Source organism: Ranitomeya variabilis, chromosome 3, assembly GCF_051348905.1.
Source record: "Ranitomeya variabilis isolate aRanVar5 chromosome 3, aRanVar5.hap1, whole genome shotgun sequence".
Classification (NCBI taxonomy): domain Eukaryota; kingdom Metazoa; phylum Chordata; class Amphibia; order Anura; family Dendrobatidae; genus Ranitomeya; species Ranitomeya variabilis.
The window spans coordinates 109,067,579-109,093,505 of record NC_135234.1 but is presented as its reverse complement, the minus strand read 5'-3'; the positions used below and the strand labels follow the sequence as shown (position 1 = coordinate 109,093,505).

Sequence of the window (25,927 nt, the reverse complement as noted above, 5' to 3'; positions counted from 1 at the left end):
GTTCCACAAAGTCAACTATCACTGCAGCCCTCCACCAGTCGAGCTTTTATGGCAGAGTGGCCCAACGGAAGCCTCTCCTCAGTGCAAGACATATGAAAGCCTGCATAGAATTTGCTAAAAAACACATGTAGGACTCCCAGACTAAGAGAAATAAGATTCTCTGGTCTGATGAGACGAAGATAGACCTTTTTGGTGATAATTCTAAGCGGTATGTGTGGAGAAAACCAGGCACTGCTCATCACCAGCCCAATACAATCGCAACAGTGAAACATGGCGGTGGCAGCATCATGCTATGGGGGTGTTTTTCAGCTGCAGGGACAGGACGACTGGTTGTCATTGAGGGAAACATGAATGCGGCCAAGTACAGAGATATCCTGGATGAAAACCTCTTCCAGAGTGCTCTGGACCTCAGGTTCACCTTCCAACAAGACAATGATCCTAAGCACACAGCTAAAATAACAAAGGAGTGACTTCAGAACAACTCTGTGACCATTCTTGACTAGCCCGGCCAGAGCCCTGACCTAATCCCAATTGAGCATCTCTGGAGAGACCTCAAAATGGCTGTCCACCAACCTTCACCATCCAAACTGATGGAACTGGAAAGAATCTGCAAGGAAGAATGGCAGAGGATCCCCAAATCCAGGTGTGAAAAACATGTTGCATCACTTCCATGAAGACTCATGGCTGTACTAAAATATGAGTGTCTCAGCAAAGGGTCTGAATACTTATGACCATGTGATATTTCAGTTTTTCTTTTTTAAATAAATTTGCAAAAAATACTACATTTGTTTTTTTTTCAGTCAAGATGGGGTGCAGTGTACATTAATGAGAAAAAAATGACCTTTTTTGAATTTACCAAATGGTTGTAATGAAACAAAGAGTGAAAATTTTTAAAGGGGTCTGAATACTTTCTGTACTCACTGTAAATCTTCCCATCAATTGTTTATTTTCATTTGTTAAAGGGAGAATAATAACCAAACAACTCAAAATGTACAAAATACATTTCTGATATTTTGAAAAATATAATTGGTGACCAATATAGTCACCCTTTTCAATAACAATCATAAGCCATGGAGTCTGTCCATTTCTTAATCTCTTGACTATCAACTTTTTGGGCAGCACCAAGCACAGCCTCCAAGACACTGCTCAGGGAGGTGACAGTTTTCTTTAACCATAAATCTTCCATTTAAGAAGGGGTCACAAGTTTTCAATAGGCAATATATCAAAGCGCTACTCCATACATGTGTGGAGGACAATGGTAGTAGGGGGGTAATGGTGAAGGTGAAAATTTTGTAAAGGAAAATAAACTTACTGTGATTATGTCAAAATAACGGTTCTGATGAAAAGGTACTGGGTTTCAGAAGGTGATGGTCCCAGCATTTGGTGGAGTAGGGTCTAGTGTGCCCTATAAGCAAAGGTAGTTTTTGACATTAACAATAAAACTTTTAATATGCAGTAAATAGTGGTGGTATGTCTGTAATTGTACTTACTGGAGTGCCGTGAGGCAGTGTGACCCCTTAAAGAATTGGTGTAAATAGATAGGTTGCTAGTTAATCCGTTGATGTTGCGTTAGTATGCTGCCATTCAAAGGGAGGTATGATGTTCTGTTAGCATAACATGTAGTCGCTATGACTTAGCTGTTCGAAGTATAGTGAACTCAGTAAGTACAATTACAGACAAACCACCACTATTTACTGCATATTAAAAGTTTTATTGTTAATATCAAAAACTCCCTTTGCTTATAGGGCACACTAGACCCTACTCCACCAAATGCTGGGACCATCACCTTCTTAAACCCAGTACCTTTTCATCAGAACCGTTATTTTGACATAATCGTAGTAAGTTTCCTTTCCTTTACAAATTTTTCACCTTCACCATTACCCCCCTCCTACCATTGTCCGCCACACATGTATGGAGTAGCGCGGTGATATGTTGTCGAATTTTTTTTGGCTTTGCTTTCCAGCAGGCACACGGAGAACCTGCTCTAATCACAAGCAGCTCTCTATACTAATCTCACCCTTGGGCCAGTCCTTTGCAGAGCGCCAGTGTTTACATTTATACTTTTGAAGTTCTCAATAGGGTTTAGGTTAGGGGCCATGTTATTATTCTTTCAAATTTAAGGTCATTAATGGCAGAAAAGCAGTGATGACTTTGATGCTGTGATGGAGCATTGTCCTGCAAAAAAATCATGGTTTTCTTGTAAGACAAAGACTTTGTCCTTTACCACTGTTTGAAGAAAGCATCTTCTAAAAACTGGCAGTAGATTTGGCAATTGATTTTGAGTCCATCTTCCACCAAACAAGTCCACCTAGCTCATCTTTAATCATAGCAGTACCCCAACTCCACCTTGCTGGCATCTGATTCGAAATGCATTACTGATCCAGCCACGGGCTCATCCATCTGGTCCATCAAAAGTCACTCTCATCTCATCAGTCCATAAGACCTTGGCCTAGTCTTGACATTTCAACTTCTGTCTTGTTCAGTGGTGGTCAGGTTTCTGCCTCCCTCACCTTGGCCATGTCTCTGAGCACTGAACTCCTTGTTCTACTGAACACTCCAGGGAAGTTGCAATTCTGGAATATGACAGCACTGGAGGATAATGACTTCCAGGCCGCTTTAAATTTTATTCTTCTCAAATATTTGGCAGTTAATCTGCGTCTTTTTTTTCTCAACATATGTTTTGAGACCTTGTTGACTACTTGCAACAAAACCTTTGATGGTTAGATATTACAAATAATATCAATGGGTATACCTTCTGGCTTTGGGATGGCTCTTACTCTTTTTTTTATTACAAAAAATGCCAACTAATTACCCTATGTTTTTACGTGTTACTATTTAATAACTGCAGTGTTTCCACTTTTTGTTAAATTCTGTACTATAGTGTTATCGGCAACTGCTTTTGCAGCTTTTATTACATTACATTGGAATCTTATTTTGCACTTGGGAAGCTACATCTAATATGGAGGTGGATTCCCACATGCGTGTATTGTTCTAGAATTTCAGTTGAAGAATCTGCACTGAAATTCTGCAAAGTACAGTACAATGTAAGTGAGCATCATAATCCACACCATATTCAATCTATTGGGGTGATGCCACAGACTATCATAGAAAATTTAATTGATTGCAATGCAATTCTTCATGATCATGACCTATACTATTTAATAGATCAGGTGCACGGTATGAGACTTGGCAAATGGCCAACAGATACCATGTCAACAGCGCTCACCTCCTGGTGAGAGACATTGGATCAAGCCTTTAAAATGGAGCGGTTTTTTAATCAATCATCTTATGCTAGGTTTTTAGCCTTGAACTTGAGCCTTAAAAAGTCATAAATTGCACCAACACTTACAGAAAGTCACAAGTAAAATTTCAATTTTCCATCACTAATCTTGATAAATCTACCCTGTATCTTGCAAACTTTGAACAAAAGACAGATTTGGAGCTAAGATAGTGTGTTTATTATATTTAGATAAAATTTGCATGTTGATATGGTCCTTAAAGTTTTTTCTCAGCTGTATTCAGCATGAGAAAAAAAAATTGCAGTATGCTGCAATTTCACTCTGAAATCTGAGAAAGTAATCGGATGCCATAAGGACCATCTATATGGTATCAGATTTTTATGGACACATTACAATTCTGTAGCATAGGAAACTGTAAATGGTCCTGTAAAAGATTAATAGCTGCTGAGTAAATAAAAACTGATTGCATACGGATGACAAGTGAGAGAAAATTATCCCACTCTTCTGGATGAGAATGGGACCAATTTTGTGTGCATCAGTGAGAGCAAAGAATTAGGGTATGTTTCCATGGGGTGTATTGGCAGCGCTCTGAACGCAGCGGATATCGCGCTCCGCCCAAAGCGCCGCCCCGTTGTACGCGCCGTGATTCCAGATGTGTTCATTGAACACGTCCAGAATCACCGCATCGTATTCATAGACTGAGTTATTTATCTTGCGGAGACGGAGCGTCTTTGTGATGGTGTATCATATAAAAGCCTAATAAAATAAATTTCAGTTTGTGGATCTAACATGAAAAATGTGATAAAGTTCATGGGGTATGAATAACTTTTCAAGGCACTGCAGGTTTTCCAGTATTTTGCTATTCATGTCCTAACTTATGGAAGGTGAGCTCTTTCCCCTTTGATTACTCCAGCTGCAAACATAGGGAAAATTAGACAATTTTTTCTAATTCTTAGGCAGTGTAAATTTTGTGGACAATTCATCATATGTATTTTTTTTGTCACTTTTCTCTGTGTTGTGGCATTTGTTGACAATCTTAGCTGCCACAACATAGAGCACACAATTCATGAATTTTGCACAAAATAAAAATTGCTATTTATTTTTGCCTTTACTTTTTTTGCGCTTTTTAAAAAAGTTGCATATGCCACTAAAATGTCATAAAATATGCACACAAATTTCAGGCATACATGAAGTCACTCCATAGGGAAACCAGAGTACAATTGAGCAAAAAATGTGGCAGCTTTTTAAAATGTTGCATGTGATTAATTGGCCCTAATTGCAAACAAAAAAAAAAACAAGTACACACATAGAGAAGACTTTAAAAAAGGTGCAAATTAAACAAAGAGTGTGGTTACAAAAATCAGCTAAAGTCACCAAAATAAAAAGGCACTAACCAACAGCCCTCAGAAAAGACAGTCTTTAAGGGAACCTGTCAGCAGGATTGTGCCAAGTAAACTACACACAGTGTCAGGTCTGCGCCGTTATACTGATTAAAATGATACCTTGGTTAATGAAATCCGTCTTGTGGTTGTTGTTTAATCTTTCTTTGCAATTTTCAGTCAATGGGATTCTTGGGCTTCGGGGCCGCCTTTCTTTGCTGCTCTGTTCTCATATTCATCCTTATTGGCTGAAATGACAGGTCACTGAACCTTCAGTGACCTGTATCCTATTATAAATACAACCCTTGCACAGTTCATATTGTGGTCTTTAAAAAAATAATAATAATTACAGCAAAATAGTGTGGCTGTGATGCATGCACAGTAGCATCTTTAACTTGCAGATAGATGCTGAGAATGGGCTGCCGGTGGCGCAGTTTTGTTAGCAGAAAAAAAAGTGGCTGCAGCAAAATGGCGCTGGCGCACGCACAGTAGCATTTATCACCATATTTAAAATAGGGGGCAGGCCATACAGATGAATATTTAATCAGAGCACCACATGAAGACCCCCCACAGGCAGCATTGGAGCAAAAGCATATCATTAACTGAAAATATGCATTAGACCTACCGGTAATTATGTTTCCAGGAGTCCATCCTGACAGCACCATGGAGGACGTCCTCCTCCCCCCTTGCTGGGACAGGAAACACACGAGAGTTTAAAAGGTCATGTCCCACCCCCAAATCCTCAGTGTTGTAACAAGAACCGCCTCATGGAAATGCAAATAATACTTTAATGACAAAAGAACATATTACATCATATGTCAGAAATACATTACATCATATGTCATAACATCAAAGCAGGGAGGGAACAACCAGTGGTGTCAGGATGGACTCCTGGAAAAATAATTACCGGTAGGTCTAATGCCTATTTTCCAGGACGTCCCTCCTGACAGCACCATGGAGAGTACCAAAGCACCTCCTTAGGGTGGGATTTCCGCTTGGAGAACTTTTCTCCCAAATGCAGTGTGTTGATCAGACAAGACATCAAGTTTATAGTGTTTACATAAGGTATTGGCACTTGCCCATGTTGCTGCCCTGCAATTCTGCTCAAGTGAGGCGCCTGCCCTCTCAGCCCAGGAAGCAGATATCCCTCGTGTAGAGTGTGCATCAAGACCCCCCGGAGGTGGGACCCCTTCAGACTGGTAGGCCTCGGAAATCACAGACGTGATCCAACGAGTGATAGAGGCCTTAGAGGCCTTCTTTCCCTTATTCTTTCCCCCGAAAAGAATGAACAAGTTTGGATCTACCCGCCAGGAACTGGTGGCTGCTAGGTAATCTAAGACTGCCTGTCTGACGTCAAGGGAATGAAGGGCTTTTTCTTTTGCGTTGGCAGGGTTATTACAAAATGAAGGTAATACAATCTCCTGATTTCTGTTATTTGCTGAGCCTACTTTTGGAATAAATGAGGGATCGAGTTTAAGGATTAAACTATCCTCTCTAATCTGTAGGTATGGATCCCTGGTACATAGGGCATAGATTTCCCCCACCCTCTTGACGTGGTTACTGCCACTAAAAATGCTGTCTTTCGTGTGAGGATTGATATGGGCATATTATCAGGTATGTCAGGAGTGTCTGCCGCAACCTCAGACCTGCCGCCTTCCAGTCAGAAACGCTTCCAGAACTTTAAATAGATTTCCAATGTGACTGGCTTCCTGCTGGCCTTAATAGTGGCTATCACCTGATCTGATAAGCCTCTAGCCTTCAAGATGTCCCCTTCAGGATCCATGCTGAGGGATGGAGTTTCCCTGGATTCGGGTGGTAAATCGGGCCTTGGTGAATTACATCCTCCCTGAGAGGAAGCTCTATTGGGTTCTCGATCGCCAGGTCCCCTAGCAGAGGGAACCAGCTCCTTCTTGGCCAGTATGGAACGATCAAAATAACCTGAGCTCGATCCTCCTTGATCTTCCGGAGAACGGCTGGGATTAGCGCCAGAGGTGGAAATGCATATGAGAGAGGTTCCGCCTAGTCTTGGCTCAGAGCGTCTACCCCTTCCGGGAGATCCAATGGGTTCAAAGAGAAGAATCTTAAGACCTTCGAGTTTCTTCTGTTTGAAAACAAGTCTATACTGGGAGTTCCCCAACGAAGACATAAATCCTGGAAGATATCCTGGTTGAGTTCCCACTCTGTGGGGCACACCCGCCTTCTGCTCAGATAGTCTGCTATCACATTCTGAGAACCCTCCAGGTGAATTGCAGAAATGGATAGGACCGAATTTTCTGCCCAGCGGAATATTCTTCCCGCCAGATCCTGGAGCAGATGGTGTCTTGGGCCCCCTTGATGTTTCAGGAATGAGACAGTTGTCACATTGTTGGATAGTATCCTGACATGACGATTTGCAAGAGTGTGTCGATTTCTTCTCAAGGCCTCCCAAACAGCATACAGCTCCTTGAAGTTGGAGGAGCTGTGAATGACATGTGCTGGCCACCTGCCCTGTAGGATCTTGCCCCTTTTAGATGGGCTCCCCAGCCCCACGCGCTGGCGTCCGTAGTGATCACTACATAGGGGGAAGTAGACCATAGCACTCCGACTCTTAGGTTTTCTGGCTGTGTCCACCAGAGAGACCTTCGTACTGGATTTGTTAGCTTCAAAGTACTGTCCAGTGAAGACTGGCGATGATCCCTATTGGAGAGAATCAGTCTCTGCAGAGGTCTTGAATGTGACTGTGCCCATCTGACACATGGTATGCAGGCCATCATCAGACCTAACACTCTCATGGCCATCCTTATGGAAACTCTGTGTTCTAATAGGTGCCTGATGTGGATTGCCTCCAGCTTGTCTTCGGGCAGTAGGGATATTCTGCTTCTGGAGTCTAGACACACTCCCAAGAAGGTCTTCCTGTGTTCCGGAGTCAGGTCGGACTTCTGCCAGTTTATGACCCAGTTTATGACGTAGGAAATGCGGTGCAGAATTTTCTGCAATAAATCTGCATCTCCTGGCAGAAAACGCAGGTGCAGATTTGATGCAGTTTTTGTGCAGATTTTACCACTGCGGATTTCTATCATGGAGGGGTGCAGAAACGCTGCAGAACTGCACAAAAGAAGCGACATGCACTTTGAAATCTGCAGCGTTTCTGCGCAAATTTTTCTGCATCATGTGCACAGCTTTTTTTTTTCACATTGATTTATATTGTACTGTAAATCACAGTGCAGATCTGCAGCGTTTCTGCAGCAGAAAAAAAAGCTGCAGATCTGCACTAAATCTGCATCGTGTGCACAAGCTATAATTGTTCCATTACTGATATTGTCCGGGTTCTGTGGGCTGATAGTGTCTCTGGCGATCTTGCTACAAGGAGAAAGTCGTCGAGATATGGAACTATTATGATCCCCTGGTTTCTCAGGAAGGCGACAATCTCCTAAACCAGTTTTGTGAATATACGAGGTGCTAAGGCAAGCCCGAAAGGAAGGCATTGAAACTGGTAGTGACAGGTCCGGGACGGCAGAGCTGCAGCAAACCTCAGAAGCCTCTGAGATGAGGGATGGAAGGGGACCTGATAATAGGCACTTTTCAGGTTGAGAGTGCACATCACAGCGTCCCGATCTATGAGGTGAATTGCTGATCGTATGGATTCCATACGGAACCTTTTGTACCTGACCCAGGCATTCAAAGGTTTTAGATTTATTATCGTGCGGGAGTCGCCGGACTGTTTTGTGATGGAGAATAGGGAAGAGTAGTGTCCCTGGCCTACTTCTAGTGGAGGGACCGGGATTATGACTGCTGAAGAGAGCATGTCTTGCAAATCTACCAGCATGGCAGAGCCCTGCGTGACCACGGTAGAAACGATGTATCTTTCTGGAGGAGGGGAGTAGAGCTCGATGCTGTATCCTTCCGCCACCGTCTGGAGGACCCACTGATTCTGAGTGACCTGGCCCCAGTTCTCTGCAAAGTGGCGGAGCCTCCCCCCGATATGTGGCGTCATTGTGTTTTGGATGGGCTGAAGAAGAAGTTCCTGTTCTTATTGCCCTGGCTAAGGGAACCCCTGTATGATCCTCTATTGGACCTACCCCCTCTGAAATCATACTGTTTCCTGAAGGGGAATCCTTTCCGAAAGGACTGAGACTTATTAGGTTTGTCCTCTGGGAACCCCTTCTTTTTATCAGAGGCAGATTCTAGAATAGTATCTAGAGAAGGTCCAAATACTCTTGACCCTGAAAAGGGGATTGAGCAGAGCTTGGTCTTAGAGGCATTATCTCCTGACCAGGATCTTAACCAAACCGCCCTTCTAGCCGCGTTAGATAAAGAGCCGCTTCTAGCTGAAAATCTAACTGACTCTGCTGTGATATCAGATAGAAATGCCATGGCTGATTTCATAATGGGAATGGAGCTTAAAATGTCGGACCTCGGGGTTTTATTGGACAGATGCTCTTCCAATTGCCCCATCCATAGGTACATAGATCTGGCCACCGAAGTGGCTGCTATGTTAGTCTTAATTAGGGCCGCGGAAGATTCCCAGGCCTTTTTAAGAAGTATGTCAGCCTTTCTGTCCATGGGATCGCACAAATTGGATGAGTCTTCAAAGGGTATGGCAGTCTTTTTGGCGACTTTTGCCACCGGAACATCTATCTTGGGTATTTCCTCCCATAACTTGACTTCTTCAGGATCGAATGGTAAGCGAGCCTTAAAGTCACGAGACAGTACCCAGCCGACGATCAGCCTCTTTCCACTCTTCCAGTATCATAGCTTTAATATGTTCGCTAATGGGAAAGACTGTCGACATGACATAAGTCCCCCGAACATCAGGTCCTGTCTGGACTGTGGCTTGGATGTCTCTTCTATCTGCATCGTGCTTCTCACTGCCTGGATGAGCTCATTCGTCTCCTCTGCCTGGAAGAGATATTTTCTATGGTGGTCTTGGCTCCCTAAGGGGAGCTCCCCCTCTTCTTCTTAAACTGAGTCCTCTGGCTCGGACTTGTCCTCAGAACTATACTCCGGCTCTCTCAGGTCTCGCTCCCGTCTGGCTCTCTTGCGGCCAGGTATGGGGCTGGACTGCCCTGAAAGGCTGGACATGGAAGCCTGGACCTCTTCCTGGATTAGGGACCTCATTTCTGAGAGAAGTGAAGATTGTTCATCCCTCATAACCCTAGATGTGCAAGATGCACACAAGGTCTTGCCGTGGGAGTCCGGGAGTTTCACGTGGCATATGGGGCATCTGTTAGACTTTGTAGAGACCTTGCCGGGTTTTTTAGCTGGAGCGGGGGGGACAGCGGGGTTCCCTTATCCTTAAATAACATAAGATAGGGAGTAAATAGGATTAAACCAATACCTCATATAGTGTATGTGTTTATCATATGCATACATTTTTTTGCACTATATCATATCCTTTCTTGCAGGATGTGGCCAGGCCTCTTTATGTTGGTTAGGTTTTTCTGGGGCGTCTGTCACTGTGTGCTGCATATTATAGTGCTGGGCAGCCCGCCTGTTAATACAAGGGGCGTCATTAATAGGTTGCATACCAGACACTGTGCACCACACTTATCAGTGTGACTGGCATCCTATGTGAGTTATATCAATGTGCATTTTTTCTACTAGGCAGCCAACCCCTGCAATGTTTGGAGGGAGGGGGTGGTTGTTTTTATCAAGTAGTTTGCACCTGTGCCGCTCCTAGCCTTTATCAGTGGAGGCCTGCTGCATCCTGCTAAGTGTGCATTTGTCATCAGACAGGTTTTTGGGAAGGCCGTATCTCATTGTATGTATTTTTTAGTAAATAGGATAGGCCTGAATTTTCGGATGTGCAGTGAGGGTAGTCTGCGCTATGTGCACTTACCCCTTCATCGCCGGGCATGTCTCCTTCCATGGCACCCTTGCTGCGGTAGTCAGAAGGTCCCAGTGACTCCAGACGCTGGGTAGGAGCGCCCGTGCTGCTATGCATTCCAACGCTGGAGCGCACGCACTTCCCCGCTTCACAACGTCACCGGAAGTGACGATTACCGGATGCGGCGATACCGGAAGTGACGCGGTTCCCTCGGAGTTCCGGAAGACGCCGTGCAGGACGAGACACCGCTCTGGATGCCGCGACTCCCTGCCACATGGAACCGCATCCACAGCCGATAGCCTCCCCCTGGGAGGAGCGGCTGCCACCAGGAGCTTCGTCCCGGTCCTGGTCTTTGGAGAAGAGGGACTCCCCACCCGGAGAGTATCTACCCTGAGCCTCTTGACAGGGGGAAGGGTATTGGCAAGCTGCATGATCCCCCTGAGCTCTGGTAAGCCTGCGCAGCTTCTCTCGTGCGTCCCTCCTTGCAGGGACAGGAAAAACACTGGGGATTTGGGGGTGGGACATGACCTTTTAAACTCTTGTGTGTTTCCTGTCCCAGCAAGGGGGAGGAGGACGTCCTCCATGGTGCTGTCAGGAGGGACGTCCTGGAAAATAAAGATTAAACAACAACCACAAGACGGATTTCATCAATCTAGGTATCATTTTAATCAGTATAACGGCGCCGACCTAACAGTCTGTAGGTTACTGTGCACAATCCTGCTGACAAGTTCCTTTAAAGAGTAATCATCGTTTCAATTTTTAGATCAGAAATCAATAATAGATTTGAAAATAAGCAGCTTTGTAATATACCGTATGTTTTGGACTATAAGACGCACCGGACCATAAGGCGCACCTAGGTTTTAGAAGAATAAATTAGAAAAAAAACATTGAAGTAAAAATGTGGTAAATTCTGTACTAATATCCCCTATTCTGGGGTATATAGTCCCCTCATCCCCATCTTGGTTTGCATGGCTCCCTCATCCCTACCCTGCCGCCCAGTGGTCGCGCTCATAGCAAGTTAGCATTTCTGCTACATACAGGTGATCTGATCATTGCCTGTGTGTAGCAGAGATGATCGGATTATGGCAGCTTCTAGTCTCCCAATGAGACTATTGAAGCATGCCAAAAGTAAAAAAAAATATTTAAAAATATTACAAAAATAAAAAATATATAAAAAGTTCAAATCACCCCCCTTTTGCAAAATAATAATAATTAAAAAAAAAATCAAACATACACATATCTGGTATTGCCACGTTCAGAATATCTAGCAATATAAAAAAAAGAATTAACCCGATCGCTAAATGGCGTAACGAGAAAAAAAGTCAAAATGCCAGAATTACATTTTTTTTGATCACCGCAACCTTGCATTAAAATGCAATAACGGGCGATCAAAAGATTGTATCTGCACCAAAATGGTATAATTAAAAATGGCAGCTCAATGCGCAAAAAATAAGCCCTCACCCAACCCAAGATCACGAAAAATGAAGATGCTATGGGTATCATAAAATGGCAATTTTTTTTTTTTTTTTTTTTTTTTTTATAAATGTTGCCATTTTTTTTCACCACTTAGATAAAAAAAGAACCTAGACATGTTGGATGTCTGTGAACTCGTAATGACCTGGAGAGTCATAATGGCAGGTCAGTTTTAGCATTTAGTGAACATAGTAAAAAAAACAAAATAAAAAACAACTGTGGGATTACACTTTTTTGCAATTTCACTGCACTCTGAATTTTGTTTCCCATTTTCAAAAGTACAACTCGTCCCACAAAAAAACAAGCCCTCACATGGCCATATTGACCAAAAAATAAAAAAGTTATGGCTCTGGGAAGAAGGGGAGCAAAAAACAAAAACACAAAAATGAAAATACCTCCAGGGGTTAAGATGGGACATCTTTTTCCTAACTAGTTCATGCTGCTTGATGAATTTAAGTTTAAGACAGTCTAGTCCTGTTTCAGTCATGTCATACCCCTTTGTCAGACAAGACGCAGAAAGTTTCTAAAACACATGATAATTATGGTAGAAGTACAAACTGTAGCCCATTCAGTTTAATAAAGCTCCCCCATTGTGCAGTGGCTGTTGCTGGTATTGCAGCTTAGTCCCATTTACTAGAAAGAACTAAGGAGCAGTGAGCTATAATGCGGGCACCGCAACTACTTCTCGGAATAGCTGATCCAATGGTACCCACCAGCACGGAACTGAAGAGTCCAGTGACCACCATAATAATCAGAAAGATCTTTATTTCAGGTTCATTTGATCAGGTGTAATCCAAGAAACGAGGCCTTCATAGGAGAATCTGTCCCATGTTTCTATTACTTATTGACTCGTTCTAATAGGAACATGTTAAGGCAATGACTACCTGCATGATAGAAAAGAATAATGTTCTTTCTAATCAAAATATAATTTTTTTACAATTTGTGAAAATACACTAAAAAGAAGAGAAAATCGCTATCCCGAAAGAACTGACTGAATAAAACAATACCTGAGCTTCTCCGGGAACCTTTGGTGCTGCGTGGGTTAAAGCGGCAGTCCATCACAAGTGAACTATCATTTTTCACATCACTGCTTTGTACACAGCTGACATTTAACATTCATTTTTTTAATTGCCAAGGGGAAATGAACCTTTAAATAAGCTTTTAAAGGGGAGGGGATAGAGAGGAGCATTACATCTACTAGTAAAGCCGTCCATATGATAGATGTGATAACATCTGAAACATGGACATTCCTGTGTGTCAATCTAGAAATCCTGGGGCCACATGGAAGGATGTGGAACGACGCTAATAAACAAGTTAAAAACATAAGATGGAAATGCCCGGAAAACGTAATGACTATAGGGCCAGTTAGATGACTTCAAGGCCTATATTGTATGACAAAAGCCACTCGCAGCACTGAACAGGTTAATAACCTTGCTCCATACAGAATGAAAACGGAACGGGTAAATTTTTATTTTGCAATTTTTTGGGTTCCGTGACTTCACCGCAATGTCAAATCTGAAAAATCTAATTATTCAGAATTACCGTATTACTATTTTCGGAAAGAGTCCAAGAAGGGAAAGTAGACTTTCTTCTGAGCGGCGCACACTGGGATGTAATGTCCTCCTGGATGTGTGAGCAGAAGTGGGTTTACAAAATGGGCGGCCAGGTCTTGACTCATCTCCCCCGGAATAACCTGATCAGTGTCCCCATAAACATGAAGGGATGGGACAGTGATGGCTTCTCTGTAGAAATGTGCGTGTTCAGTCGCACGACTTTTGAAACCACCAACCAGAATTGCAAAGTTAAACTGGAAGCGAGGATCTCCTTGTTGCTTCAATGCACACAACATGGCCACGAATGCGGCTCCTTGGCTAAAACCCAAGACGCCATCGAAGGGTCCAAGTTCGGAAAAAGCCTTTGCCACAGTGTCGAGTGATTCCTCTAATCCTGCACAGGAATTGGTCTCATCCATGGCGTGAAAACTACTCTTCTCAGGGTCTGAGAACCACCAACCTCTGGGGTCTTCTATTTCTCCTTCTTTAGGGACAACATGCAAAAAAAGTAAACTGTGTTACAATGAAGACTGAGCACAAAGTAGTCATGTTTACTAGCTTCATGTTCCTGACATATCCCTCCACTAACGCTACATTCCCACGATGAGTATTTGGTGAGTTTTTGTTGCAGTGTATTTTCGTTGTGCAAAAACTGCAGTGTTACAGCAAAGTGGATAGAATTTATAGAAATCTCCTGCCAACTGTGATTTCTTTTTTTCAAAGCAGAGTAAACTGACCTGCAGTGCATGTTTCAAATCCGTAACATGTCAATTTCTCTTGCAGGTACGCTGAGTTTTATGAGCAATTTTCCCCATAGAATTGCATTAGATGAGGAAAATTCAAGGGTAAAAAAACATGTGTTTTTCGTTTGTTTCCACTGAAGAAATCCACTAAAATTGCATGTAAACTACAAGGTCTGTAAAAGTAAAATACCAGGAAGTATCAAAAACAAAGCAAAAACATAACATGCCAAAAAGAGACAAAAACCAAAGCAACAAAAATGAGCTAAAAGCGCATGTAAAAAAATGCACTAAAAAATGAAATGAAAAACAGCAAATAACCTAAATTATATAATGGGTGCAGAAAATCTGCAACACCAAAATCCCACCAAATACTCAAAATTCCATAATCTTTATTGTAAATTCACTAAACTGTAAAAGGTACGGAAGACTTTTTCTAATGAGTTTTGAGTCGATGCGACTCTTAATTTATTACTTCACATCAATTTGAAACGTGTCAGTAAAACTCTTCTGTACCTTCAGTAGTTTGATAGTTTGATGGATTTACAATAACAGTTGTTGGATTTTAAACCACCGTGCGCTGGACTTTGACTTCAAACCATCATTGGACTTTATTAAATATGTGTGGAGCTGCACCAGCTTTGTCCGCACACCGGTACTTCATCACCTCCTGGATGGGTCAACACATGAACATCAAACAGGGGTCATCTGTGTCCAACAATACTATTCGTACACGTTTCTATGGTTACTGAAGAACAATTATAAGCATTTCATGAGTTTTTGTAATTTTATGTAAAGAGTAGACTCAATATTTATTGTTGACCCTTATCTATTTATATAATTACCTTGTAATGTTTTCATTTCCTGTTCTGTCCAGATGTCACCGTGTCCCAGAATTCCAAGTGGAGGAAGTTCACCGACCACCATATTGGGACACCCAAGTAATTGGTGTCTCAATATGGAAACTGTTGCTGGTACCAGCCTATTGCGTGGTACCACCAGCGAAACACCATCGCACCACACACACACACTGTATATGCCATACGCACCACACCCACACATGGTACCACCAGCAGAACATCGTCGCGAACCAGGGTGGATTGATTTAAATCACGCCGATTTAAATCATGATTTAAATCACGATTTAAATCAAAAGATTTTTTTCTATTTAAATCGGATCGATTTAAATCATGATTTTAATCATGATTTAAATCACTGATTTAAATCAAAAGGTTTTTTTTAATATAAATCACGATTAAAATGAGAAGTGAGAGCAGTGCGCATGTGCGCCCATAGTTACACGGACGAAACTAGGGGCAACGATCTAACGCCAGGGTGAGGGGGGGACCCCAAAGTAAGTAAAAATCTTTTTTGTTTTACTATATGGCAATAGGTAGGTGTTTAAAAGCAGCATGTCTTAATTGTATAAACTATTAATAGCCTCCACATTTTGTTCATACTGCCCCTTTAATTCCACACTTCTAGCTTGGTTTCACTTTTGGTTTAGTTTCTTTTTCCATTCAGTTGACATGCCCAAACTTGTTGGATAGTCAGCATCCTACAGAAACCTCTGGAAGAGCATGGCATTGTGAATGTTACACATATACAGCCTTTATTCTACTGAGTTAAACAACTCAGCTTTATCTCATGATGGAAGAACCTTTGGATGGTAAAATATTTTCCTCAAAAAGCAGTTTATTGAAAAAAATCCGATTTAAATCAAAAAAATCCGATTTAAATCAAAAAAATCCGATTTTTTTGATTTTTTTAAAAAAACATTGATTTTTATCCACCCTGTCGCGAACACACCGCCGGGATCAGCCGAATGATTCACTGACTGCTATCTTTGTACAGGAGGAGCACATGCACAGTTTTAATGTGACTGCCGCTATCTGTCTGTAAAAAGATGGTGGCGGCCTTATTTACTGCGCCTGCGCGAATTACGCGCAGGTGCAGTGAATCATTCAGCTGATCCCGGCGGGAGATGCGCGACGTGTCTACAGGCAGAGGAAGCCGGTCGCATTAAAGGGGTTTTCCCACGTACAACAGTTCATTTTAAAAACTGACAGTCTCTGACCGTGTACGGAGCATAGCACATCTCCTGGGCAGGGGAGGAAGCAAAAGACAATACTGACATTACAGCAGGGGATCACAGTGGATTCATTTTGTGAGGTAAAATATTTCACTGACTGTTTTTAAACAATATTTTACCTCACAAAATGTATCCTCTGCAATCTCCTTTTGTTTGTGGGAAAACCCCTTTAAAAAGCAAGTATCAACACCAACATGGCTCCTCCTAAAAAGTACGCCAATGACAATGAAAGGAAAGCAGCAAAGGCACAAGGTCGAAGACAACAAAGGGCAAATGAGACTCTTGAAGTGCAACAGCATCGCTGGGACAAAAACAATGCCTATAAGCGTAGGCGTCAAGCACATGAGTCCCCTGATGCAAAAGTCATTAGATTATCACAGGATGCCATTAGACAACAACAGTGCCGCATGCCTGCTCCCATCCTGACATTACCACCCCGCCAATGCGACAGCATCGGGCCTCCATCTAGTTTTTCATAACTTTGAAGGGGCATTATTAAGAGATAATAGCGTGGCAGCAAGAACAGGTATTGGACTGCAGAATTATTTTTGTGAGACAAGGGGGGGGGGGGTCGGGGGGAGTTATTTTCTCCACTGTTTGAGACGTATGGAAGAACTATTGTCCAGAGAAGAAAAGGTGAGTGCTACCATGAGCACTGTATTGTTTCAATACAGCGTCCTGAGACCATTCATGTGTGGTGGCTTTTCATCCAAGGCAGTGGTATCATTCACAATTTTGCCTAAAAACACTGCTACCTGAAGGCTGCTATTAAAGCAACCTGGGCTTCCATAACACCTCAGCAGTGCCACAGGCTGATCACCTCCATGCCACGCGGCATTGATGCAGTAATTGATGCAAAAGGAGCCCCGACCAAGTATTGAGTGAATTTACTGAACATACATTTCAGTAGGCAAATATTTCAGATTTGAAAATCATTTTTCGAGCTGGTGTTATAAAGTATTCTAATTTACTGAGATAATGACTTTTGGGTTTTCATTGGCTGTAAGCCATAATCATCAACATTAACAGAAATAAACACTTGAAATAGATCACCCTGTTTGTAATGACTCTATATAATATATGAGATTCATTTTTTGTATTGAAGAACTGAAAAAAAATTAACTTTTTGATAACATTCTAATTTAGTGAGAAGCACTTGTAAGTACCATGTAGAGTACCATATAGACCCCATATCCCAGAGGAAGCCAATGCAAGTGCAATGGGCCCAAAGACACAGTGAAACCCAAGGAGCTTCTACTTAAGACTACCATATCTTATCTCACGTTTCAATAAGAACCATTTCATTTTTTTTTTATCTTATTCCCCCTTAAACATATTGCAGATCAGTGGGAAACTAGGTTCTCAGACCTCCATCAATCCCTTAAAAGAGTGCTCACAAGTGCTCAGTTCTGCAAACAGTAGTTCTCATCAGAATCTCTATCGGCTCTGATTATTTTTGTGTGTTGAAATAAAATTGATTTTATATATATCACTATTTCAACACAAATAAATAAAAGTACAGTATATCAACCCCACCCTGATTTATCATATTAATCCAGAATATATCTTTATTCTCCTTTTTAAAGAAAACCTGATATCAGCATTTGCCCCATGAAATTATGAGCACTTTACAAGCCTCTTAAAGGGAATCTGTCACCCCAAAATTCACCTATTAGCTAAGGCCACCGCGGCATCAGGGGCTTATCTACAACATTCTGTAATGCTGTAGATAATACCCGATGTAACATGAAAGAGAAGAAAAACAAGTTAGATTATACTCACCCAGGGGCGGTCCAGTCGCGGTCCTGGTCCAGCGCCTCCCATCTTCATATGATGACGTCTTCTTCTTTTCTTCCTGCCGCGGCTCCAGCGCAGGCGTACTTTATCCGCCCTGTTGAGGGCAGAGAAAAGTACTGCAGTGCGCAGGGAAAGGTCAGTGGGGCCCAGCGCCTGCGCACTGCAGTACTTTGCTCTGCCCTCAACAGGGCGGATAAAGTACGCCTGCGCTGGAAGAAAAGAAGAGGACGTCATATGAAGATGGGAAGCGCTGGACCCGGACCACGGCAGGACCGCCCCTGGGTGAGTAATAATCTAACTTGTTTTTCTTCTCTTCCAGGTTACATCGGGGGGCTACAGCATTACAGAATACTGTAGATAAGCCCCTGATGCCGGTGGCCTTAGCTTAGAGGCGAATTTTGGGGTGACAGATTCCCTTTAATGCCCTCTTTAATGATACCTTTATTATTCCTAAATGTTAAAAGTGTTGAAAAACGAAGTACCACTACTCAAGATAACCTCTTCTCAATGTTTCCCCTTCTAATATATAATTGCCTAGAATACTACTTCCTGCAATTTGTGCCAACTTCCGTGGCTTTGTCCGGAGCTATTGTCCGGAGCTAAGTGACGTCACCAGTGTCCTACACCCAGGCAGAGCACAGTGGCCCCAGGCAGAGCACAGGGGCCCCAGGCAGAGCATAGGGGCCCCAGGCAGCATATGGGGCCCCAGGCAGAGCACAGGGGCCCCAGGCAGCATATGAAGCCCCAGGCAGAGCACAGTGGCCCCAGGCAGAGCACACACCAAATCGGAGGCCGAGGGGCCCCGCCAACCAAATCGGAGGCCGAGGGGCCCCGCCCACCAAATCGAAGGCCGAGCGGCCCCGCCCACCAAAGCGGAGGCCGAGGGGCCCGGCCCCGCCCACCAAAGCGGAGGCCGAGGGGCCCGGCCCCGCCCACCAAATCGGAGGCCGAGGGTCCCCGCCCACCAAATCGGAGGCCGAGGGTCCCCGCCCACCAAATCGGAGGCCGAGGGTCCCCGCCCACCAAATCGGAGGCCGAGGGTCCCCACCCACCAAATCGGAGGCCGAGGGTCCCCACCCACCAAATCGGAGGCCGAGGAGCCCCGCCCACCAAAAGTAAGTGCGGCCCCCGGGTGCAAAAGTAAGTGCGCCCCCGGGTGCAAAAGTGAGTGCGCCCCCGGGTGCAAAAGTGAGTGCGCCCCCGGGTGCAAAAGTGAGTGCGCCCCCGGGTGCAAAAGTGAGTGCGCCCCCGGGTGCAAAAGTGAGTGCGCCCCCGGGTGCAAAAGTGAGTGCGCCCCCGGGTGCAAAAGTGAGTGCGCCCCCGGGTGCAAAAGTGAGTGCGCCCCCGGGTGCAAAAGTGAGTGCGCCCCCGGGTGCAAAAGTGAGTGCGCCCCCGGGTGCAAAAGTGAGTGCGCCCCCGGGTGCAAAAGTGAGTGCGCCCCCGGGTGCAAAAGTGAGTGCGCCCCCGGGTGCAAAAGTGAGTGCGCCCCCGGGTGCAAAAGTGAGTGCGCCCCCGGGTGCAAAAGTGAGTGCGCCCCCGGGTGCAAAAGTGAGTGCGCCCCCGGGTGCAAAAGTGAGTGCGCCCCCGGGTGCAAAAGTGAGTGCGCCCCCGGCCCCGGGTGCAAAAGTAAGCGCGCCCCCCAGTCCCATGTGTGAAAAGTGCTGTTGTAAAGCTGGTAGCGCTGTTCAAGCACCATGTATTTCCTTCAGGAAATGCCCATCCAATATAATTGCCTAGAATACTACTTCCTGCAATCTGTGCCAACTTCCGTGGCTTTTTCCGGAGCTAATGTCCGGAGATAATGTCCGGAGCTAATGTCCGGAGCTAATGTCCGGAGATAAGTGACGTCACCAGTGTCCTACACCCAGGCAGAACACAGGGGCCCCAGGCAGAGCACAGTGGCCCCAGGCAGAGCACAGGGGCCCCAGGCAGAGCACAGGGGCCCCAGGCAGAGCACAGGGGCCCCAGGCAGCATATGGGGCCCCAGGCAGAGCACAGTGGTCCCAGGCAGAGCACAGGGGCCCCAGGCAGCCTATGGGGCCCCAGGCAGAGCACAGTGGCCCCAGGCAGCATATGGGGCCCCAGGCAGAGCACAGTGGCCCCAGGCAGAGCACAGGGGCCCCAGGCAGCATATGGGGCCCCAGGCAGAGCACAGTGGCCCCAGGCAGAGCACAGGGGCCCCAGGCAGAACATGGGGCCCCAGGCAGAGCACAGGGGCCCCAGGCAGAGCACAGGGGCCCCAGGCAGCATATGGGGCCCTAGGCAGAGCACAGGGGCCCCAGGCAGAGCACAGGGGCCCCAGGCAGCATATGGGGCCCCAGGCAGAGCACAGGGGCCCCAGGCAGCATATGGGGCCCCAGGCAGAGCACAGTGGCCCCAGGCAGAGCACAGGGGCCCCAGGCAGCATATGGGGCCCCAGGCAGAGCACAGTGGTCCCAGGCAGAGCACAGGGGCCCCAGGCAGCTTATGGGGCCCCAGGCAGAGCACAGTGGCCCCAGGCAGAACATGGGGCCCCAGGCAGAGCACAGTGGCCCCAGGCAGAGCACAGGGGCCCCAGGCAGCATATGGGGCCCCAGGCAGAGCACAGTGGTCCCAGGCAGAGCACAGGGGCCCCAGGCAGCTTATGGGGCCCCAGGCAGAGCAGTGGCCCCAGGCAGAACATGGGGCCCCAGGCAGAGCACAGTGGCCCCAGGCAGAGCACAGGGGCCCCAGGCAGAACATGGGGCCCCAGGCAGAGCACAGGGGCCCCAGGCAGAGCACAGGGGCCCCAGGCAGCATATGGGGCCCCAGGCAGAGCACAGGGGCCCCAGGCAGCATATGGGGCCCCAGGCAGAGCACAGTGGCCCCAGGCAGAGCACAGGGGCCCCAGGCAGCATATGGGGCCCCAGGCAGAGCACAGTGGTCCCAGGCAGAGCACAGGGGCCCCAGGCAGCATATGGGGCCCCAGGCAGCATATGGGGCCCCAGGCAGAGCACAGTGGCCCCAGGCAGAACATGGGGCCCCAGGCAGAGCACAGGGGCCCCAGGCAGCATATGGGGCCCCAGGCAGAGCACAGTGGTCCCAGGTAGAGCACAGGGGCCCCAGGCAGCCTATGGGGCCCCAGGCAGAGCACAGGGGCCCCAGGCAGCATATGGGGCCCCAGGCAGAGCACAGGGGCCCCAGGCAGAGCACAGGGGCCCCAGGCAGAGCACAGGGGCCCCAGGCAGAACATGGGGCCCCAGGCAGAACATGGGGCCCCAGGCAGAACATGGGGCCCCAGGCAGAGCACAGGGGCCCCAGGCAGAGCACAGGGGCCCCAGGCAGCATATGGGGCCCCAGGCAGAGCACAGGGGCCCCAGGCAGCATATGAGGCCCCAGGCAGAGCACAGCGATATTTTGGACCACTGTGCGGTGTTTCAGACCCCCTGTGTGATGTCTGGGGCCCTGTTCTTAAGTATATTAAAGATTAAAGTAACGTATATTAAAGTATATTATAGATCAAATTTGACACGTTTATGAGCACCATTGAGTGATATACTCAAGAATGACATAATTTTTCAACATTTTATGGTTTCAAACTGTAAACACTGTTTTTTTTACCTCAACCTCAACCAGAAAACCTTAACGGTTCATAAAAAACTTGACTGTTCAGGATATGATAAAACTCATAGTATTCTGAATCTTTAACTTATAAAGATACCTTTACATGGGGTGATTATTGGTTCCAGAGAGGCTTTCGGCCGATAATCGTACACATGGCTGGTGACAGGACAATACAATATAAACGTTCAAAGGTAAACACTGATAACATTAAAATCTAATATATAATTGCCTAGAATACTACTTCCGGCAATTTGTGCCAACTTCCGTGGCTTCGTCCGGAGATAATGTCCGGAGATAAGTGACGTCACCAGCGTCCTACACCCGCTCAGGGTGGACAAAGATATATGCCTTCGTGGTGCGCGGCACTTTTCTGATTGGTTGCCGCCTGCCGCGAGCGACCAATCAGAAATGTGCCGTACTGTCAAGAATTGTCAAGAGCTGGTGAGTGCAGCCATTTTTTGTTCTTTCTTACTATTATTTATTAATTGTATTATTCTTACATTTGAATAAATAAAGTATATATGGATTCTAGACTCCCGATTCTTTAGAATCGGGCTGCCATCTAGTATAAAATAACAGCCTATACTTGCCTCCACTGGTGGCGCTGGTTCAGTGATGATGGCACTCTCACGGGACTAGTGTGACAATGTTTTCATGCAAGCCTCAGAACAGTGCCATCATTGCTGGAACGGCGCCAGCACTGGAGGCATTTCCAGCTGTTATTTTATAAGGGTGGAATATGGCAATTACGAAGGGGTTATCTGAGTAGAGAACAATTAAAGGAAATTTGTCAGCAGGTTTTTGCTAAGTAAGCTAAAGACAGCATGCTGTAGGGGTAAAGAACTTATTTCAGCAACACCTCTACCAGGCTCAAAGGTTTTATTTGCTTTCAATGATTGTTTTAGCACCAGTAGCTCATCATTGCTCTGATCCAGCAGCTGATGCCTCCTGATCCCACACAGTCCCTCCTGTGACAGGCAGCTCACTGTCTATGGACATTGTACATACAGAGCCCTATGTGGGCGGAGTTAGCTTCCTCAGCTCTGCTGCAGTGCTAAATCTAAAAACTCTGATTGTGCAAGAACAGCTGCACCTAGCAATCTAAGTGATACATCAATGGAATCACAGTCTCTTTGCCTACATCATGCTGCTCTCAGATGACGTAGCGAACACCTGGTGACAGATTTCCTTTAAAGAGGGTCTGCCTGCAAGTCCAACGTAGCCAGTTTTTGCTTCTATTTTAGACAGCGCACTGGTTTTACCCATCATGTTTTTGGTGTGGCACCTTGGTAATGAGACACTTTTTTGTAGGCCTCCAATTTAACCAGCAGATAACATTTTTCACTAATTAGTGGGACTTGATTTCTAATTACTGACAGATTTCAGCTGGTGTCATGGCTTTTGGCATCTCTCTTTATTCAGGTCATCTATATTGTTCCTCTGTCTTTTCTCATTATTACTCATAACTTAATTTATGGACATCTCTGGTTTGATTTATTTACCTTTGAGTATTATAAGGGTTGTTACCGACATCTGGTGAGAATTTCATGTCAATAGCACCTTTAGAAATATATTTATGGTACATAGAAAATTGGTCACGTGTTCAATACTTGGGTGAAATATGGCAGGGCTCCTCCTCACTCCCCATCTCTGGCATTCAGAGCCTCTGTCTGTACATTCACATTACACATTCTAAAAGAGAGCAGAACTTCTAATTGCGGAGGCATACAAGTGTGCCAGAATCTAGTAATCTCAGATGGGTTTCACACATCTGTGACACATAATCTGTGCTCGGACCACATAATAGCCTAACTTCATATCTCCCGACCTATCTGCCTCATATATGCCCATGTTATGGCCATGAGGCAGATGGTTCAGGTCAGGACACCACGGTCGGACCAGGTGTGCCAGGTATCACAGCACAGTTCGAATATTAGGCTTGTGGGCACCTCATAGGGCTTATAGCCGATGTCCTGCTTACCTACAACTAAAGGCTCATACTCACTTGCGCAAGACTCGGATGAGCCTCGCACGGCAATACCAGGCACTGCACCTGGCACAGAGGAGCGGAGCGTGCGGCTGCATGTATTGCTATGCGGCCGCACGCTCCGATCTGAGAGCCGGCAAAAGCGCCGGGTATTGCCGTGCGAGACTCATCCGAGTCTCGCGCAAGTGAGTATGAGCCCTATGTCCATGTCATGTCTATAGCCTCCACTTATCCATTATGCTGGAAAAGTTCTACAAGTATTCATTAAATAGATGTCTCTACCGTGAACCATACAGTGACCGCCATCACTCCAACGTGGGCCATTCAGTGACTGCAATCACTCCAACGTGGGCCAGTGACCGCCATCATTCTACCGTGAGCCATAGTGACCGCCATCATTCTACCGTGAGCCATAGTGTACTCCATCACGTCAACGTGAGCAATAGTGAACGCCATCACTCTACCGTGAGCCATACAGTGACCGCCATCACTCTACCGTGAGCCATACAGTGACCGCCATCACTCTACCGTGAGCCATACAGTGACCGCCATCACTCTACCGTGAGCCATACAGTGACCGCCATCACTCTACCGTGAGCCATACAGTGACCGCCATCACTCTACCGTGAGCCATACAGTGACCGCCATCACTCTACCGTGAGCCATACAGTGACCGCCATCACTCTAATATGAGCCAATGGCCGCAATCACTTCAAATGCTACTTTCTGACACCAGAAAAGTGTCTCACAAGTAGCATTGTATTACAGTGTGAATGGTGATCTGGGGGCCGTGCAGACACTACAGGTCCCAGACAGAACGGTGCAGGAATGGGTCTCTGTACACAGAGCAGACACCAGGCAGGTGAAGAGCCTCAGCTCCTCTGCTCAGTCATTACGTGATCACTTCCGGAGACTTTACATTACTGACACTCGCCAGCAGGTGGCAGCATACTAGATCTAAGACGTGCACTGAATCCAGTATGGAGCGAGCACACGTCACTGCTCAGTAATCATCTCGTGTGACGTTAGTGATTACAGTACACAGCGTACATAGGCATGGGGGGCGCGTGACGTCACACAGTTGGCAGTACAGGCCAAGTCAGCAGCATCAGTCGCTGACGTCAGGACGCGGTCACGTGTCTCACCCGACTCTGGGATACATAGTGGGGCGCTGATCAGAACGAGCTCCGCGCGGTTTTTCAGGTTCTTCCTCAGAGCCCCCGTCCTCTCCCGGAAGCTGCGCTCATTCTGCCAGTAGCCGTGCAGCGCCAGCACCCGCAGAACCTGTGTGCAGGCAGCAGGGCCGGCTGTGGGCGCCGCCATCTTCCTACACCCGCAGTACCGGAAGTGAAGCCGGAGAGCGCTGATTGGTCAGCTAGAGCGGGTCAGAGACTGCCCAAGTACAGGTGGGAGCAGTAGGCGGAGCCAGTGTGTGTCATTAGTAGTCAGCCATGATCTATAGTGCTATAGGTTAGAAGGAGAATATACATTTTATCCCCACCATAAACTCTGGCTGCTCCCACAGATGTGCCAACACTGGGCAATACAGGGAGGCTCCAAAAACATTAAGCACAGAGTTTGCAACTTATATGAGGAGCTATCCAGGAGATGATGGAGTGCACTCTGTAATCACGTGCTGTGCGCCTCTTCCTCACCCCTTTAACGAAACTCATACAGAATGACTGTTCAAGCCAGGTACTGGCGCTCGGTGCTCCATTACGGGGCCAGACGTCTACAGGTCCTTCTCAAAAAATTAGCATATAGTGTTAAATTTCATTATTTACCATAATGTAATGATTACAATTAAACTTTCATATATTATAGATTCATTATCCACCAACTGAAATTTGTCAGGTCTTTTATTGTTTTAATACTGATGATTTTGGCATACAACTCCTGATAACCCAAAAAACCTGTCTCAATAAATTAGCATATCAAGAAAAGGTTCTCTAAACGACCTATTACCCTAATCTTCTGAATCAACTAATTAACTCTAAACACATGCAAAAGATACCTGAGGCTTTTAAAAACTCCCTGCCTGGTTCATTACTCAAAACCCCCATCATGGGTAAGACTAGCGACCTGACAGATGTCAAGAAGGCCATCATTGACACCCTCAAGCAAGAGGGTAAGACCCAGAAAGAAATTTCTCAATAGGCTGTTCCCAGAGTGCTGTATCAAGGCACCTCAATGGTAAGTCTGTTGGAAGGAAACAATGTGGCAGAAAACGCTGTACAACGAGAAGAGGTGACCAGACCCTGAGGAAGATTGTGGAGAAG

At 45.8% G+C, this 25,927-nt stretch overlaps 1 protein-coding gene across 1 annotated transcript; it reads right to left on the bottom strand.

The window, feature by feature from the left end:
* Positions 1-12,644: 12,644 nt before the first annotated feature.
* Positions 12,645-25,014, bottom strand: OVCA2 (OVCA2 serine hydrolase domain containing). Its single transcript, XM_077294485.1, has 2 exons — positions 24,794-25,014; positions 12,645-13,934 (listed from the first exon to the last, which is right to left on the bottom strand). Exons 1-2 carry the CDS (start codon positions 24,969-24,971, stop codon positions 13,447-13,449), a joined length of 666 nt encoding a protein of 221 aa, XP_077150600.1. The 5' UTR covers positions 24,972-25,014; the 3' UTR covers positions 12,645-13,446.
* Positions 25,015-25,927: the final 913 nt, after the last annotated feature.